Below are 21,030 nucleotides of genomic sequence, written 5' to 3'. Positions count from 1 at the left end.
TGTGTGTGTGTGTGTGTGTGTGTGTGTGTATGTATGTATGTATATGTATATGTACGTATGTATGTATATATATTTTTTTTTTCTGATAAAGAGCCATCAACGATACTCCCATACGAAAGGAATGTTTTCTTTCGTTATTATTATTGTCCAGATATTATCAACGACTGTATTATTGTCCGTCGCGTCGTTTATTTATTATTGTCAATATTTTCTAATATTCTCAGGATCGATCTTATTGTCAGAATTTTCTTCCTCTATCATCTTCGTTTTTTTATATTTTTATATATATATATATATATATATATATATATATATATATGTATGTTGATATTGTCTTGAATGTACATATATATATATATATATATATATATATATATATATATGTATATATACACATATGTATGTATATCGTATAATACGAAATATTGAATCTGATAGGTCTTAAAAATACTTCTCTAATCTGTTTTGTATACAATGAAATCTCTTACAAGCTAAATACTTTCTTACAACCTTGTATCGTGTTTCTTTTTTTGTTTTGTTTGCTTGTTTGTTTGTTTATTTGTTTTACAATTTTTCTCTCGTGCTTCTTTTCTCTCTCTCTCTCTCTCTCTCTCTCTATCTCTCTTTTTATCCGCTTTATTGTCATTATTCATTATTAATTCCGATGAATTTTTCCTATATTTTTCTTTTTCTTTCTCTTATTATTATTCTTATTACCACGAGAGCAATAACGCCTTAAAGAAAATATATAAGGAACGGCGAATTGATTCGTTTTTGATTCATCTTAAGAACGCAAATGCGACGGCGACGATAAAGGCGATTATTATTGTCGATATCGAAGCATGTTTCTTCAAGCCACTTCCATTTATTTGGGGTCTATCACCGGCGTTGATTACGTTTATCTTCCAACCGAGATTGTTGTGCGTGTAACACTGAAAAAAAGAAAAAAGCAAAAAAAGATATGAACGAACGAACATATTTTGCGATTAAAATTAGTGTTCGTTATTATATAACATTTTTCTTTCCTTTTTTAAATTCTTCCTTTTTTCTTTTTTTTTTTTTTTTTAATGTGATCCTATAATTTATAATTCACAAAAATTTTTTTTTTATTTTTTTTTCTTTGTATATAATTATATAAAAATTTTTAATTATCAAAGTACTATATAAGTTTAAAAAGTAAAATTAAATTATATACAAATTTTTAATTATTATAGTACTGTATAAAGTCTTATTTAAAGTACTGTATAAGAATGGAAAAGATTTTTGTAATATTAAATTATTGGAAAACAAAAAGAAAAAAAAAAAAGCGAAATTATACAATTTAGGGTGGAATTTTTATGATTATTGATAAATGCAATTCTTTTTTTTTTCTGTCTACGAAAATATTTTGTCGAATTACAATTTTTAAATCTAATTGTTATTAAAGAGATCCAAGTGAAAAACTTATTTGCTGAAACATGAAGATGAATTAGCAAAAAAAAAAAATTATAACTTAGGATACTTTTATAATTATTTAGAAATATATAATGGTCTACATAAAACGTTACGCGGTTTTTCCATTAAAACTCTTTTTATATTAGTTATATATATATATATATATATATATATATATATATATAATATAATATATATATATAATATATATATATAATTAGTAATATAATATATTATAGTATTTTACAAAAAAAATTTCGACTATATATATATAAATCATACCTGATAATATAATAGATCTGGTGCATCTACCGGTACGATCCATTCGAGTTTAGCAGGATCACCCTCATCACATTCCAGTCTTAATGTTTGGAAAAAGATTTTGAACGTTTCAGATTCTTTACTTTTGTCTATCGTCTTATGAACCCATTCACAATAACGACCAGCTGCAGTTGGATAAGGATATCCATCATTATCATATGCTACACCAGCAAATACTCTTTGTTGTCTTTGTTGAGGTTCAGTTTTTTGTCCAAAACCACCTTCAGGGCTGTCGGTTATGTAAAATGGATGATATCTGTCGTAAAAAAGGTTTAAATTAAAATCGTAAAATTTTTCTCCCTATTACATTTTTCTCTTTTTCTCGTATTTTTATTTCTCATGTTTTCATGTCTTTTTTTTTTGTTTTGTTTTATTTTTTACCTGGCCGGATTAGCAGGATCATTACCACCTTCTACGATAAATGTATAAGCTTTTCCTCTTTCAACAGTGATCTTTGGTATTAATAAATCATTGATATACCACGCGATACCCCACGAAGGTTGACCTGTTTAAAAAATTTATGTATACATATGTATATGTGTAATTTTTTTTTTTTTATAGTTTTTTGATTTAAAATATATTACGTAATATCATCTATATCTTATATTTCGAGTAAAATATGTTTATCATTTAATTAATATCATTGATGATATATATATTTATATATTTTTTTAAAATTATTATTAATATGAAATAAATATAAATATTTATATATATATATATATTATATTATATTATTTATTATTTTAAATAATATAACAAGAATAAAAAAAATAAACATATTCATGAATATATCCATATCACATATAAATACATATGTATATGAATATAATATATGAATATTATAATAATAATAAACTTTTGTACAATTATGATTTTTAATTATAATATATAATTATGAAGAAAATATTGTTATATTAAAAATGAAAATTACCTATATATATTTAAATGAATATTTTGTATAATATATTATATGTATCTTTTTTAAATCAAACATATATTATATTGTTTGTACTCGAAGAAAAAGAAGAAGAAGAAGGATAAAAAGAAAAAGTAGAAAAAATAGATGATGAAGAAATAACAAAAAAGAAAAAAAAAGAAAAAAAAAGAAAAATTCGAGAGACGGAAAAAAGTCATTTAAACTCAAAGAGGATTTATTTCTTTGTAACAAGGCAAATATCGAGAAAAATTTTTTTGGTTTACCCGTTATACGCGAATATCCTCTCATTCCACCGGTTGGTCCAATCCTAGCACTGAAGGTATCTTCATTGTCGATCACGGCTTGTGGCCAGGGTTCAATGTCAGACATGTCGGGAATGTTATATAGGGAATTAGTACACTCGTGGACATTTTTCGACGTAAAGTCGATACGTATATCCTCGGTAGTCACGTCGAAAGCCTGATGAGCATTGGCTTCTCCCCTTGAATTGAGAGGACCAATAGCAGCAATTACGCTGGTCTCGGATTCAGGAATCATTCTGTCTTTTTCAGGTTCGTTCGTGCGTAAGGGTCGCATATAAGTTACTGTAATAATAAAAATTACGTATATATTACATATATTGACAATTATAATCATTTATATATTTCTATATTAATTGGCCGAATTATTCTCATTGATATCGATTAATTGTAAATTTAATTGATATTGTCAATATGTTTATCATAAATTAAACAAAATTAAATGGTATTATTGTATATAAACAATATAAAATTTGTTTGATATTATATGAACAATATTGAACATGTTCAATATTATATGGATTATATGAATAATATTGAACATATTTATAATATATGAAGAACATTGAAACGAGATAATTTAAATTCATTGTTAATGATAGAAAGTCTATAATTGCGTCTTCATATTCATGAAACTAATATAATTATTATAAATAATAAAATTGTATAAATCCTTTGATAAAAGTATTGTTTATTAATTATAATTATAATTATTACTATATATACTTCTATTTTTATCTATTACTTCTAATTATGATATTGTTTATTGAGTATTAATTAATATTGCATATTGTTTGTTAATTAATATTTTTTATTGTTTATTAATTCGTAACATTTAAATAATTATTTGAATTTAATTATTGAACTATAATTATTTTATATATATATATATATGTATACCTGTTGTTATGCCGTTCCTTCTTTCACCGTGCAAAAAGATAGCATCGTTTTTACCACCAACTCTTTCGTCAGGACATACACCCTTTTTCCCATCGCATTGAGAAATATCGGACATGTAATAATCCTCGGCAATAAATTTCCCTGTCTTCTTGTTGTAAGCTACAACAACGACATCGCCACCCAGCATTTCAGGCTTATCCTGTTCACCGGATAGACCGAACGCTACATATTGGTCCTCCTTGATACGACCTGAAACTTGAATCTGCACGTCGTCACCAATCAACTCCCATTGCACCTGTACACGTCCTTCGAGCAACTCCTTGCAATTGCTTAATCCTTGTTTGGACGTAGCCGGTTCGGACGTACTGCTTGTCTAAACAATTAATTACAAATTCAAATTAATTAATCTATATTATCTCGTTGGCATTTGATATTAAAAATAAATTAGGATATAATTAACGATTATAATTATATTATTAAATTAATTGGAAAAAGGAGCAACGAACGAATGATAATTATCTCTTGTATAATCTAAACTAAATATAAAATGAAAGATGAGTGGCAATTTTGAATAGGCAAAAAAAAAAGAAGAAGAAGAAGAAATAAGACAACGAACGATGGATGTAAAAAAAAAAAGAAAAAGAAAAATATATATATATCTATGTATGTATGTATGTATGTATGTATGTATGTATGTATGTATGTATGTATGTATATATGTATGTAAATATTTTCTATATTAAATGATGATATATTACACGTACCGGTTTGTACCACCAGTGCGGCTATTCCATGTTTGATTGCAAATGCACGTGTGATATTAATTAAAGGAACTAGAGAGAAATGGTAAGGTAAAGGTAAATAATCTACATTTATAAGTCTCTTAACAACTCGATTTACCGTGATTTTCGTTTGGCCAAGAGCAGGAGGTATGTCGAGATCCTTTGGTATTAGAACATGTCCGAAGTTTTGCTTGTATTGGACGCACCATACAGCTAACCAGTCGATATCATGGGCGGTCAAATTATCTGGGAGAACAATCTCTATGTCTTCCCCTTGATATCCTCTTAAAGGTTCCAAACTATTATTGTAAAGGATAATATTTGAAATTGATTGTACATCATTGTATGTTATAATGTTTTAATTAAAATTAATATTATGACGTTTAATAATTATAATTTATTATTATTATTATTATTTGTTCTTTTTTTTATAATATCATAACAAAATATGATTGATTATATTTTAATAATATAATATATTACTAATATATCAATTCATTAAAATTTTTTTTCTATATAATTAACGAATTATCTTTTTATACATTTTTTTTATAACAAATTATTTATAAAAATATATATATTATCTAATTTAATAATTTGTTAATTATGTAAGATTTATTAGTTTTATTTTAAAAGTTTTTCTTTAAAGCAAGATTATTATTAAATGATTAGATTTATAAAAATCTCCTTTTTATTATATATGATATACATATATAAATTAATGTTATAACGTTTAATAATTGTGATTTATTATTATTTCTTTTTATAATATTATAATGAAATATTTATTTTAATAATTATAATTAATAAAAATTTTAATAATAATATCTATTAGTAATCTATCAATTAATTAAAATTCTGTTCTATATAATTAACAAATTATTTTTTGTACATTATCTTTTATAACAAATTATTTGTCATATATTTATACGTATATACATATTATCGGATTTAATAATTTGTTAATTACATATATAACATTTATTAGTTTTATTTAAAAATTTTTCTCTAAAACAGAATGAATATTGTGTTTTCCATATTGCAAAAAAAAAATATATATATTTATATGAAAAAAATTAAATGTTATTATTAAATGATTAAATTTATAAAAATCTCTGTTTCATAAAATTAATTTTACAAAAATTAATTTTACAAAAATTGATAAATGATTATCAATAATTGAATTATTATTACTAACCTTCCTACTTCGTTGGGTACTTTAACGCCCAAAATATGTGGCTCGGAGCCATTTCCAACCCAAAAATAGGCATCTGGGCCAGCACCGTCATAATGCAAATTGGGAATGTAGATGGTTTTGCTATCAAGGATGCTGATATTACCGCTACGAAGGCCATGGGCCAGTCTTGAAAATTCAGGCAAAACTCGAGGCTTTGGTACGTCTAAATCCAATGGAATGAAAATATCACCGAAGTCGACCTGAAAGATAATAATAATAAAGCAAAAAAAAAGAAAAAAAAATGAAAAAATATAAAAAAGAAGAAGAAAGAGAGAAAAAGGAAAAAATCTATTCGTTAGAATAAAATAAATATAAATAATTGTTTTATTTGATCACATTGTCAAATTATGAATAATTAAATGATGAGTTTTTCAACGATCATATAGCGATTTACTATTTCATTAAAATATATTAAATGCGATTATTATCTTTATTAATGTTCTAATTAATGAGATGAATTTTTATTTTTATTTTTTTTTGTTTCATTATTATTTTGGACTATAACGTCGCTAACTTAAACGACCGTTTATATGATTCTTTTTTTTTCGATGATCTAACTATGATCAAATTTGAAGTTTTACTAATGATCATGATCCGATTATTGATCGATGAAAAATATTGTTTTATTTTGTATTAATGATATTTATTTATTTATCTTTTCATCGTTTAGATAAATAACGATGTTAAGAATTTTCTCTCCGTACGATCAAAGCGATCCAATTTCATTCCTTTTAACGTAATTATTACGATCTCATTGTTTTAAAATTATTACTTTTTTTTTCTTTTTTTTTTTTTTTTTTTCTTTTAAATAACATTTTCTTGATACTTCTCAAAGATCTATCAAGAGGATCAAATTGATTAATATTTCAAAACGATCGCACGATCTTATTGTTAATCGACGAGACAATTTCTTTTATTTCGTTTAATTATCTTCGTTTCTATTTTTTTATCTACTATTATACATTTGTTTTATAATTTCATGTAAACAAATAAATAAATAAATAATTCCGACGACATTGACGATGACAATTGATCCAATTTATCATTATACGAATCCATATATTTAGATCCCCGTGCAGAGAGAAGAGCCCGTTGAAAAAAGTCGATCTATCATCTAACCCCCTCCCACTTTCATCCCTTTCCCTCTATCTCCCCCCGTCCATTCATCGTTAAAGTTGACGTCTCGATGAGGGGGTTGGAGTCGTTTATATTCCAAGTTCCGTCAAATGTCTAAAAGCAAGACAGAGAGTGGGAGAGAGAGAGAGAGAGAGAGAAAAGAAAAGGAAAAAGAAAGTAAAAAGAAGAATTTCTCAAGCGGACCGTCGTAAAATCCGAGAAACGGATTTCACCCTTCGTGCAAGCACCGATCTCCACTCTGTTTCTTCCCTGGGGGCCGTTTTATGGGAGAAAATCCAATGGTCCCTTCGATTTTTCAACTGATTTTAAAACCACCAACAAATTTATACAAAATCATTCGAACGTTAACTGTGTAATATATGTAAATGTATATATATAGATAGGACTAGTAAAGAAATGATGATAATTTTAAAAACTTTAATTTGTAATTTTTAATTTCGTTAATTATCAAAGAATTTTAATTATTTGCTTGATAATTAATTGATAACGCTAATAAAAAAGCTATATATATATATTTATTTATTTATAATTAATGTGTGTATGTATATATATATATATATATATATATATATTAATAACAATTATTACTGTACATACTTCATATATAAATGTAAAATACATACATATATAATATATAATATATATATATTATATATCCACGTAAATATATATATATAGGTATATGTAATATGATAATTTATTTTAAAATTCATCTAAATTTATATATAATTGTTAATTAAGAAATATTTGATTTTTACTAACAATATATTAAAGTATATCATTATTATAATAATTATAAACTATTTGACGATAAATGAATGATTGAAACTAATTAATGATAATAATTTATTTTTTTTTTTTCTTTTTCTTTTTTTTTTTTCATACAAACAATGAAACCGAATTACAATCAAATTGATTTATGAATAATAGAGAAATAATTTTTCAGGACTTATTATTTAAGATATTAATATTTCGTTATATCATGTGTATATTGAATTCTTTCCATAGAGACAATCTTGATTCCTTTGAAAGGATATACGAACGGAAAGTAAAAATCAGGACACGTCGAAGTCTTGGCTCAAGTGTGTTAGAGATGCGATCGAGTGTAATCGATATCTCTATTCACCTATTCCAGTCTATTCTTCTACCGTATTAAAGAACAAGGCGAAAGAAAGATATAATAAGCTTATTCTACAATACTACGTTCTATCTACGAATTCGGATCGATACGTGAGTCCCTACAGTTGCCAAGTCTACCTTAAATCGGAGATATCAATCTGAAATTCTCTTAATGTACTATATTTTAATCGACAATTTTTGAAAAATTATTATTTAAGAAGAAAAAAAATGAAGAAAAAAATCTCCAGTGAAAAATTTATTATTAACAATAAAAAAAATACAATATTATATACGTAAAATATTATTAATAAATATCGTGTATTTTTTAAATTAACTAACAATTATTATCAAAATATTATAAAATAAGAGAAATTATTTAAAAGAAAAATGTCAAGTCTACCATAAATCAAAAATGCTAAAGTGAAGTTTTTTAATAATGTTTCTAAATTCTAATCTATAATTTAGAAGAATTCGAAATTGTTATTTAAAGAGAAAGAATGATACCCCCAGAGTAATTTATTATTAATGATAAAAAAAAAAATAACAATACTATATACATAAAATATCATTAATAAATATCATGTATTTTTTTGATTAGTTAACAATTATTATCAAAATATTATATCATAAGAGAAATTATTAGTAAAAAAAAATTAATCGATAAATTAATAACTATACGACAAATATCTAATAAATATTTAAACTATAATATTCTACTGTTGTAGAAGGTTAAAAAAAGAAAAAATCGAATTTGTCCTTTCTTTCTTTTTTATATTCTCTTAAATAATATTTTTTCGAACGATTATTATAATTAATTAAAATCCTTATTTTTTATATTCGATTATTACGATTATTATGAATATTATTATAGATTCGTTACAAACTGTATTGTTGTAACAATGCGATCAATTTTATTGTAAACATCTGATAATCAATGAATTCATCGTTCAATTTATTTTTCTTCACTTTTTATTAAATTTTTTTATTTATTTACTTATTTATTTATTTTTCTTTATACATTTTTGAAGTTGCAATCATTTGAAGCATGATACCTTTCAATAGTCGATTACACAGTTTGTTAAACTTTAAGGCGTCATAACTTGATGAAATATCGATGAAAAGGTAGAGTTTAGGTACTCGTTGAATTCGTATTGATATTCTCTACAACTTTTGTTCGACTTAAAATATCGATTTCCGATAATAAAAAAAAAAAAAAAAAAAAAAAAAAAACAAAAAGATAAAAAATAAAAATAAAAAAGAAAGGAGAGAAAAAAAATATAATACTTTCGTATCTAGAGAAGAGTATCAGTCTCTATGAATTTAATTACAATAAATATTTTATCATTTTCCATTGTTAAAATCAATTTAAACGACTTTTGTTTCGAACAATCTCTCTTTCTCTCTCTCTCTCTCTCTCTCTCTCTCTTTAAAATCAATAAGGACCGTAGATATACATATCTTTGTTGTATCGTTTAAAATGAGACACCTAGTATAAAGATACATACGTACATATATTCGATTTTATTAAAAATGGCGTATATTGATCTAACCGTATTACATAAGTTCATAAATTTATCATATGATAGATGTTGCCTATTCGATCGTAATAATAATTTATGCCATATATATATATATTATAATATATATATATTATAATATATATATATATATAATATATATATAATAATAAATAAGAAATTCAGATATTAAACTTGACAATAATAAGAATGAAAGAGAGGGAGAGAGAAAGAAAGAGAGAGACAGAGAAAAAGAGAGATAGAGACAGAGAGTAGTCTGAATACCGAAAACTTTCTCTGAACCCGCATAATCTGGACCGAGGAATAACCGGTTGAGAGAACCGCTAGTCGAGTGAGCGGTAGAAGAAACATGAGCGAGAAAGATGGCAGATATAGGTTGATAGTGAAAAAGAGAAAGACAGATAGAAAGATAGATAGATAGGTAGAGAGAGAGAGAGAGAGAGAGAGAGAGAGAGAGAGAGAGAGAGAGAGAGAGAGAGAGAGAGAGAGAGAGAGAGAGAAAAAGAGATAGTCGCCGCAAATAGAGGCGCGTGAAGTTACGAGCAAATATTAGAATCTGCAGAAGCGCGGTGAAGTTGTTAAACATAGTGAGGGATTTAAAACGAGTGTGCGAGTAGTTTCGAAGCGGTCGCTCATAAATATTGGATTTTCTTTTTCTCCTTTTTTTTTTTTAAAAACCTCTCCCCCCCACCCTCTCCCGACCCCAACAACATTCACCCCATCCGTCGTCCATGGGGAGAAGCGAATCAAACGGTTACGATACGAATTAAGAATTCGATAAAATTAGTAGGATAAAGATAGATAGATAGATAGAGAAAGAGAAAGAGAGAGAGAGAGAGAGAGAGAAAGAGAAAGAGAGAGATGTGACCTAATATCATATATTTACGTATCACTCGTTTGTCGTCAATATGTCACATTATTATGATATTATTAGCATTAATTTAAAATAATAAAATAATATTAATAATTAAAATAAATTTTGTTAACGTTATTTCATTTTTATGATCATTAATTACTATTATTGTATTTATTATTATTAATTATTTTATTATATGTTATAATATGAATCAATTGTCATCTATCTACAATTCTTATCGTATATGTATAGTATATAATGATACCAATAATAATAATTATTATTATTGTTATGATTTATTATTATTATTATTATTATTATTATTATTATTTATTAATATTATTATTATTATTATTATTATTATTTATTAATATTATTATTATTATTATTATTATTATTATTATTATTATTATTATTATTATTATTATTATTATCATTATTATCATTATTATTATTATTATTATTTTTATCAAAGTGGTTATTATATTTCAAATACATTTAACAATTTCTAATATATTTTGTTTCAATTCTGTTTCTAATCATATAATAATAAGCGATATATGTATATGTAAATGTGAATAATATTGATCAATATAATGAATATAATATATATAAATGTTTTTTTTCCTTTTTTTCTTTTTTTCTTTTTCTTTTTTTTATTCTCGTCTTTTTCCTTCTTTTATCTTTTTTTCTTTTTTTGCAAAAACAAAATACAATATCTTTTCATATTAAATTTATCGTTAACATTGAGAATTTATAGATCTCTCATAAAATAATAATTATTAAGAAAAATTGTTTTAATTAGATAAAAATAATTAACAAATTTATAGAATCAATTGAAATAATTAATCATATAGAATATTTTTGTTATCATATTTAATATCTTTCATTCACGAGCATAAACCGCTTTATCGTTCACTTATATAATAATACAATTATTTTTTTTCTATAAAACGTTTAATAAAACGTAAATATTTATTATTCATATTATGATAATTAATTTCTACTTTATGACTTTTATTTGTATCAGTTCAATTTAATCGTCTTTGATAATAGGATTATTATAGAAAATGATAAAATATAATAATAAAATTAAATAATACGTATTACAACAATATAAAATTAATAGTTAATTTTAATTATCACAACATTTCCAATATTCCTGGATCGAATTCGATCAGATCATAATAATATTATTATTTAATATGTTATCTATTAACGCAGTAAGATCGAGATAAAAATTTGAAAATAATAGGAGAAAGATAAGAAAATAAAAAAAAAACCCAGAAAAGAAAAGAAAAGAAAAGAGAAAAGAGGAAAGAATAAAAATAAAAATAAAAAAAGAAATAAAAATAAAAATAAAAATAAAAAAGAAATCATGTCAGCCGAAAGAAGAACGAAACAAATTATTGGGACGGGAGGGGCCAGAGGAATGGGGGAATGATACTGTGGGAATTAAAAACAAAAAAAAGAAAACAATGTCATCCGACAGAAGAATAAACAAACTGTGCAGGGATTATTTTCTCTCTCTCTCTCTCTCTCTCTCTCTCTTTTTCTCTCTCTACGATATAAAGAGCAGTATATCTTAATAAAAAGAGAAAGAACAATTTTGTCGAAGTGATTGGTGGTGGGAGAGGATTTGAGGGAGGATGAGAAGAATGAAAAGGAGGGGGAGAAGGAGGAGGAGGAGGAGGATAAAACGCTTCACAGTAAAGAGAAAATCTAAGGACGGACTAGGAAATAAATCTTGGTGGTTGATACAAGCGAGGGTTAGTTTAGAGAGAGAGAGAGAGAGAGAGAGAGAGAGAGAGAGAAGAAAGAGAGCCCTTCGTCAATTCGATACCTTTGATCTAGTCGTTATGGCATAGCCCTGGAGAAATCCCATGGTAGGGTTGTGGCACCCTCTAATAGACTGTTTATCTCGTAAGCCTGCATTTTAGATTCAGATCGAGGGATCTATTATATAAGAAGATTCTCCAAAATGCGTCGAATGCCAATCTATTGCCACATTTACTGCCTATGCTTATAATACAAGTTTATATTTACATATATATGTATGTATATACGTATATATATGCAAATTCCTTTCTTTTTCTTTCTAGATACATTTTGTATGTCTTCCTTTCTCTTTTTTTTTTCATTATATATATATATATCTTTATTTTTTCTTTTTCTCTCTTTTTTTCTCTCATCCTTTCTCTTTTTATGTCTGTCCATCTGTCCATCTTTTTCTTTTTGTTACTATCTTTCCGTTTGTCTCTTTTTATCGTTATTGTTGTTGTTGTTTTTTTTTTCTATTTCTTTGTCTGTCTATCTGTCTAGCTATCACTCTCTTTTTTGTTTTTGCCAGTCTTTTTTTTCTGTTTCTGTTTTTATTCATCTCTCTCTCTCTCTCTCTCTCTTTATCTGTCTATCTTTCTTTTTTCTGTTTCTATATATTTTTCTTTTTCCTTCTATTTCTCCGTACATATGTACATATATTTATATGCATACGAATGCATGTTGATCGTTCTAAACATAGAGAGAGAAAGAGAGAGAGAGAAGTCCTTTCTGTCTCTCTTTCTCTCTCGTTAAAATTAGATTTATGTCTCACCTGCCGCTTCGTTCACATAAGCACACGATAAAACGTTTGCTAAATATATATAATATAGTAATATATATACATATATACATACATACATACGTATAGAAATATATTGTTAAATGAGATTGGCCGATTTCGTGGGAGATTTTGGAATATTATTTCTCATAAAATAATCGCTGAAAAGTGTGTGATCGTATATGTTTCATTTCCCCTTCTATTTCTCTCTCTCTCTCTCTCTCTCTCTCTCTCTCTCTCTCTCTCTTTCTTTTTTCTCTTTCTCTCTCTTTCCCCTCATACTTTTTTTTTTTTATTTTCCTTACGAGTTAGCAGTAAAGAGGATTTGCGAATTAGATAACAGATAAGCACCGGAAAGATTTCGTTCCATAGCTTACTCTTTCTTTTTGTTATCGTCTCTTTCTCTTTCACTCTTTCACTTTTTCATTTCTTTTTTTCTTTTTTTTTTTTTATTTGAAAAATACACAATCGCAAAATTCGATCGTATTTACTATTATTCATTTGTACGTTTAGTCGTCGTTAAGTATCGTTTATAATTGGCATAAATTTTCATTCAATTCGACGTTTCGCGATATGAACATGTTTACAATTTATGTGATTAATAAATAAATAATAATTATTATTTTATAAAATTATCACGTAGGTAAGTAAAATTTATTCACGTAAAAATTTCTTCATAATCTTTTCCTTTTCCTTTTTTCTTTTTTATGTAATCGCATTTGTCCGTGACTGTCAGTCACAATTTTAGAATTTTTTTTTAAGGCAAAAGTTTAATGTATTTATTTCACAAGAATTGATTCATAAAAATCGTTTATAAAAAATTGTTAATTAATTATTAACAATATTTAAAAAAAAAATAGAAAATGATTTGCCCCTTTTAAAATGGCTTTTGATTTAAATTTTTACAATTTTTAGTTCGGAAGATATTTCTATGTAAATAAAAGTAAGTAAGTTACATTGGCCCATTGTGTTATATAATTTCATTCAAATTAGCTCTATATCACACTGACCTATATAAATTCTTAGAATTTACGCGGTCTTATTACTACTACTATTACTACCACTGTTACTACTACTATTATTACTATAAACAGGTCTACTGTTTGAATTATAAATGGAAATCTTTAGACGGCGATATTTTCAAAATGAAAAATCGTAGAGAATTAAAAACATTACCATTTTCAAGTATAATTTATTCTCTATTTATTTAAATATTTCAATAATATCGTTTTAATAAAATCAATTGTCAATAACTTTTTTTTGTTTCTTTTTTCTTTTCTTTTAATCGATTTTTTTCCTTTTCTTTCGTTAATAAAGACATAACTATGTAATAAAATCGTTTTAATTGTTCGTCATAAATTAATTTAATTATTATGTAAATTAAAATTTATATGATTTATATTATTAAATCATTATTATGTAAATTTTATATTGTTTATTCAAAATAAAAGATAGAAGATCTATTGACAGTCGATAATGTAAGTAAAACGAAAAAGAAATGTTATAAAAAACGTATGAATCCATAAAAAAAAAAAGAAGAAAAAGTTGACCTTTATATGCCCTTTACGCGTTCATTTACAAGAAGATTGTTATTGCCATATTATGACCTTCCCCTTTTTGGCGTACTTGTGTGTGTAAAAAAAAAATTAATTTCTTCATATCTCTAAAAAAAAAAAAAAAAAGAAAAAAGGATATATTCAAAGTGATCCAAATTATTGCCCCACCCTATATATAATATATATATATATATATATATATATATATATATATGCAAGAAGATTTAATTGTAAAAAGTTTTTTTATACAAATTTATTATTTGTCCAAATATAATAGGGATTATTATTAGGTTGTTATGGCTTAGAATTAATTTCTTATTGTTCACTTATTTATCATTATTAAAATTGAAAATCATATAATTCTAGAATAATTACTGTTTTATTAAATCTATATATATATATATATATATATATAATACACAGACAGATATACATATATACATATACAGAAAAACATAAAATTTTTTTTATAAAATATTATAAAAAAAAAAAGAAAAAGAAAGAAAGGAAAGAAAAAGAAAAAGGAAGAAAAAAAGAATAGGGGTTGAACGATCATTTCAAGTATTAACGATCGTTGCTCGTTCAGGTTCACAGTTTCAGCAATGGACCGACCAACCGATATTCAATCAAATAAATCCCCCTAACAAACTGGAGGATCACAGATATTATCGAGAAACAATCCGCGAGGGAGAGAAGCAGACAATATATCCTTTGAAAAGGGAATAGAGAAAGGGAGAGACAGAGAGACAGAGACAGAGATAAAGACAGAGAGAGAGAGAGAGAGAGAGAGAGAGAGAGAGAGAGAGAGAGAGAGAGAGAGAGAGAGAGAGAGAGAGAGGAGGTGTAACGTGTATTCTCGAAATATTTTCTTTCGTTGATCCAAGCTCTCCATATTATTTTAACGCCTTATCAGTCCCCTATCAGCCCTACGTACGTATCCTCACCCTTCTTTATTTTCTCGAACGAATCTTCGTTCTAACTCACATCCCCCTAAAGCGGGACGCACGTTCCATCGGAAATTGAGACATCGAGCCTCGTTAGGCCAGATAGCAATGCCCCTTCCTTCCTACCCCCTGTTCCCTTCTTCTATCATTCACCATCCCCCTTGCCACCCCAATTACCGGAGCAACGAGAGAGCAGGTTGTGAGCTACGAGTTTATTACACTTATATACGTCTTTTTCTTTTCATGGTTCTCAAGTGCATGCGTGCGTATATGTATATATATGTGTGTGTGTGTGTGTATGTGTGCGTTCGATATACTCTTTATAGTTAGGATTTTAACGCACGATTTATTTCGAATCTTTTTCTTTTCATTTCTTTTTTTCTCTTTATCGTACTCACTCAGATCGTTGTTATTTTTTTTTCGTTTTTTTATTTTTAATTATTATTTTTTTATATACTATTATATTACTTTTATTATTATATATTAATTATATATTTTTTAAATATTTTTTTTTCTTTTTTCTTTTTTCTTTTTTTTTTTTAGTGCCAGTGCATCATGAAACATGTATTTTAATTTTGATATATTCTTTTTGTCTTGTTTCAAATATCTATTTAGTTTATATAATGTTTTCTTTTTTTTTGCTTTTTTTTTTACAAAAGTTAGTTACCAGGAAAATAAAAGGAAATTTTCGAAACAAAAAAAACCAAAAAAAATATTTAACCTTATTACAAATTATAATATAATATTATACATATATTGTGCTTATATAAAATAAATTATATTGAAATTCTGATATATATATATATATATATATATATATATATATATATAATATTGTTTATATATAATATAGTATATTATATTACGTAAAATTTTTATAAAAATGATAAGAACGAAGCACAATAATATCACGATTACCTTTGACGTACCTAAATAAATTTAACAAGCAGAAGTAATATTCCAATTTTTACGAACAAGTTCCTACGGAAAAACATAAAATTCGATTCTTGGAATGGTAAGAGCGTTAAAGTAGCTCTGAAATTCGAGTTGAAAAGGGACATTCCGTCCAAGGGATGTTCGTTTGTTCGTCGTACTACTTTAAATAAGTACGCGATAAATTAAAACAAGCATTCTGCCAAGCCCTTATTCATTCTAATACCTTCCCTTCCCCCGTCAATCCCTTCTATTTCTCTCTCTATCTCTCTCTCTCTCTCTCTCTCTCTCTCTCTCTCTCTGTCTCTCTCTCTTTTTATGTCTTAGTTGAAAGATTTAATGGAACTTTTTTTTCAACTGGAACTTTAAATCCACCGTTCTATTCTCGAATAAAATATCTTTAATCGTTTAAATATCTTTCTTCTTTCATCTTAATTACATCTAAGTTCTTTCGCTAATCCCATTTAATAATATTTTAATTTTTCTTCGAAAAAATAAAAAAATCCTATCCGCAAGAAACTCTATTATTCGTGAATAATATTCTATTTTTTTTTGTTCGTTCATTCGTTCATTTGTTTGTTTGTTTGTTTCTATTTTTTTTTTCTACTCGGTTCTAATCATTTTTAAATCATCACGATATCGGATCAATTGGATGGGTATGGTATATTTATTGGGTCAATAAAAAAAGAAAAAAAAAAAAAATAGAAAGAAAAAATTGTATCAAGAAATTTTTTTTTCATCTTTTTATCTCATTGGCTCGATCATTGAAATTATTTGATATAAGGATCAGTTACAAAGGAAAAAAATTATATTAAGATAACGATAATATTAGTTTGATCGATCACATTAGATAAATGTGTTCATGCGATTTATAATAAAATATCAGCATGTGATACAACTAATAATAATAATAATACTTTAATTATTTATATCAATTAAAAAAATTTGTATAAACTGAGAGATTTATTTTACATAATTAACTTATCGTTAATACAAATTATTGACGTAAATAAATTCGAAGTTTCACGCGAGCGAAAGATATAATTTTTCTTTTTTTTATTTTCGAAATTTCGTTTTTTTCTTCTTCTTCTTCTTTTTCCTCTTCTTTATAGGAAACAATTTCTTTTTTTTTTTTCTTTCTTTCTTTCTTTCTTTTTTTTTTTTTTATAAAATTCTACAATCATCCTTTAATTTTATCCTGATGTAATATAATCTCATGTAATTTAGTAAAATATATTTTCCTTTATTTATTTTTTTTCCTTTTTGGATATCAATATTAAATTTTCAATGCATTGAATTTTGGAAAATAAAAAAGAAAAAAATGGCTGCCTTATTTAAATACAAATTACAAATATATATATATATATACATATATATATATATATAATTTTATATAATATTTAAATTACAAATATATATATGAGCCGTTTATTTTAAAAGTGGCCTAACTCTATTTGTCAATTTCTTCCAGTTGCTATAATTACATGTACAACTTTATCTTATTTATCAGTAAAGCATTTCAGGTTGCTTATATTCCGAGTAAATACGATAATTCTTGACACATAAGTTTTCAGAGTTAGTTCAATAATTTAACCGTTTATTTTGAAAGTGGCCTAACTCCATCTATACTTAAATCAATGAATGAAAATGAAAATTTTAAAGTCCTGAATTTATTACCACGTTGGGGTAGATCAATACAAAATATTGTATTGACACCACTGCATAAAAATATGAGACAAATTACAACAGCAAAATTATTCTTCATTTTCCTTTTTTTTTTTTTTATAATAACAATAACGTCGACGAGAACGAATTGCCATTATCGTTAACAATGAATTCTTATTGAAAACATCATTATCGCAATTTGCACTTAATGATTACACAGAAACATAACTTTTGCCAGACGCGTATTTGCTTCCATAAACTATATCGATTGCTTTCGCTGGACGCATATGTGTGGCCATAGTATTCAAAGGGTTAATGGTATCATCACAACACGGTTTATCTAATCGCGGTGATTCCCATGGTAGTAGAAAATTGTACATATAGTAAAAGTTGTTGACTACTGACTATGTGTCTATTGAGTATGACTACTTACTATAAATGACTATAAGGACTATAAGGACTATAAGGACTACAAATTACTATAAATGACTATAAGGACTATAAATGACTATAAATGACTATACTGACTATACTGACTATAAATGACCATAAGGACTACAAATGACTATAAATGACTATAAGGACTATACTGACTATAAATGACTATAAGGACTATAAGGACTACAAATGACTATAAGGACTATAAGGACTACAAATTACTATAAATGACTATAAGGACTATAAATGACTATACTGACTATACTGACTATAAATGACTATAAGGACTACAAATGACTATAAATGACTATAAGGACTATACTGACTATAAGGACTATACTGACTATAAATGACTATAAGGACTACAAATGACTATACTGACTATAGGGCTACAAATGACTATAAGGACTATAAATGACTATAAGGACTATAAATGACTATAAATGACTATAAGGACTATAAATGACTATAAATGACTATAAACGACTATACTGACTATTGAGTATATGACTGTATGACCAAGTTAGAAAGTCGAAGAAAGAGAGAGAGAGAGAAACAGATCCTTTGGAACTTCGGATACAAATTCCAAGAGGTTTTTTCCACGAAAACATGTTCTCCACTATCGACTTTCTCTCTATGCATACACACAGACACAGATGTATATACATAGTATATGCCCGCCTCCTACCTCGTTAGCCCTGCCTCAAGACTTTCTGGCCCCGTCCCTACTTCATTAGCTCCATTTCTAGATTATTTGGAACCGCCCCTACTTATTTAGCCCCGCCCCAGACTTACCGGGCCCCGCCTCCTACCAGCTTAGCCCGGCCCCCTACTATATTAGTCCCGCCCCTATGAGTTTAACGCCGCCCATAGATCTTCTGAGTCCGTCCCCTACTTCATCAGTCTCTCCCCTAGAGTATTTTGACCCGCCCCCAGCTTGATTAGACCCGCCCATGGTGGACTTGGTCCCGCCTCCTACTCGTTTTGCCCCGCCTCTTCTTGGTTAGCCCGCCCATACTTGTTTGGCCCCGCCCCCTACCAGATTAGCTCCGCCTTTGGGGTATTTGGCCCCCTACTAGATTAACCCCGATCCCTACCAGTTTAGCCCCGACCACTGGGGTACTTAGCCCCGACCCTGCCAGGTTAGCCTCGCCTCTGGGGTTATTTGCTCCCGCCCCCTGGGGTACTTGACTCCGCTCCGTATTAGGTTAGCCTCGCTCCATGTATATTTAGTTATTCTTTCTCTCTCCTTTTCAGTCTCTTGTAGTACAAAAGAAGTTCTTCTAAATTTCAGGTAGAAAGACTAAGTAGCCTTATAAAAATTTAAATCGTCGTTCCTCTCATGTTAAGGAATTCTTTACGAACAGATGTTCCAATACGCACTTGCGCAAAAAGATATATAAAAAAAATATCATAATGATTGAATTGATAAGAATGATTTTATTATAAATAATATTATGTTTTAAATGTCATATTAATTTGTTTTTGTTTACCGACAAGTGTAAAAAAAAAGATAAGAAAAGAAATATTTATTCGATTTCAAATTGTCTCATTGACAAGCCTTACGTATTGTATTAGAAGGTTTATCCCAAAAATTCGTGGCTCGTTTGAGCAACGATATATCGATGAAACATTTATTATTCGTTTAAGAGTGATTATTGAAACAGAAGCTTTCCTCTTTTTTTTGTTTTCTTTTTTATTTATTTATTTTTTTTTTAATTTCCATGAAGTTATTCGTACAAATAAGACTTTATTATTTAAACGTTTTATATAATTTTATATCGTTTTCCGTTTGTATATAATTTCAATTTGTAAAAACAAAAAAAGAAATTATTTTTCGATGAAACATTTGAACGTTAATCATTGTAAAAATTATTATACAAATAAATGAAAATCCTTGAATTAAATAGAAATAAAAAATATTTCTTTATAATATAAAATTTTCTATAAGACATCAATAAATGAAAATGAAAATTTTATAGTCCTGAATTTATTATCACGTTGGGGTAGACCAAGAAAGATCGAAATATTGTATTGACACCACTGTATAAAAATATCAGACAAATTATAACAACAAAATTCAAGGATATAATTGACCTATTACGATATATACCATCGGAACATCATGATTTTTTCAAATCCCTTTCACACACACAAAATCTAGATGAGTAGTAAATGGTTTTGTAATAAATTTATGTTCGTAATTTTGTACGTTATGTAGTTAAAAAATGTTTTGTATCGCATAAATTATATTTTCGAAGTGTTTTAAAGATATGTAAAATAAATTGAGTATTGTTTTTTTCAATTTGAAGCATCTTAAATTATGTTGAAT

The 21,030-nt window shown here is 26.5% G+C and overlaps 1 protein-coding gene across 14 annotated transcripts in view; it reads right to left on the bottom strand.

Annotated features, from left to right (window-relative positions):
* LOC124429118 (protein Skeletor, isoforms B/C) overlaps window positions 1–21,030 on the bottom strand; it is a 105,385-nt gene continuing 84,355 nt past the window's right edge. For 13 of the 14 annotated variants that reach the window (XM_046973966.1, XM_046973976.1, XM_046973967.1 and 10 more), the window contains 8 exons: window positions 5,875–6,113; window positions 4,795–4,975; window positions 4,659–4,679; window positions 3,895–4,267; window positions 2,959–3,279; window positions 2,137–2,260; window positions 1,717–2,011; window positions 1–932 (listed from right to left, as the gene is read on the bottom strand). In XM_046973966.1, the coding sequence (XP_046829922.1) occupies window positions 780–932; window positions 1,717–2,011; window positions 2,137–2,260; window positions 2,959–3,279; window positions 3,895–4,267; window positions 4,659–4,679; window positions 4,795–4,975; window positions 5,875–6,113 (1,707 nt within the window). In that variant the 3' untranslated portion in view covers window positions 1–779. The remainder of the gene's footprint in view (window positions 933–1,716; window positions 2,012–2,136; window positions 2,261–2,958; window positions 3,280–3,894; window positions 4,268–4,658; window positions 4,680–4,794; window positions 4,976–5,874; window positions 6,114–21,030) is intronic. The other variant, XM_046973977.1, reaches the window with a different exon arrangement.

This window comes from Vespa crabro, chromosome 14 (assembly GCF_910589235.1).
Source record: "Vespa crabro chromosome 14, iyVesCrab1.2, whole genome shotgun sequence".
Classification (NCBI taxonomy): Eukaryota; Metazoa; Arthropoda; class Insecta; order Hymenoptera; family Vespidae; genus Vespa; species Vespa crabro.
This window is presented reverse-complemented; position numbering and strand designations above follow the sequence as displayed.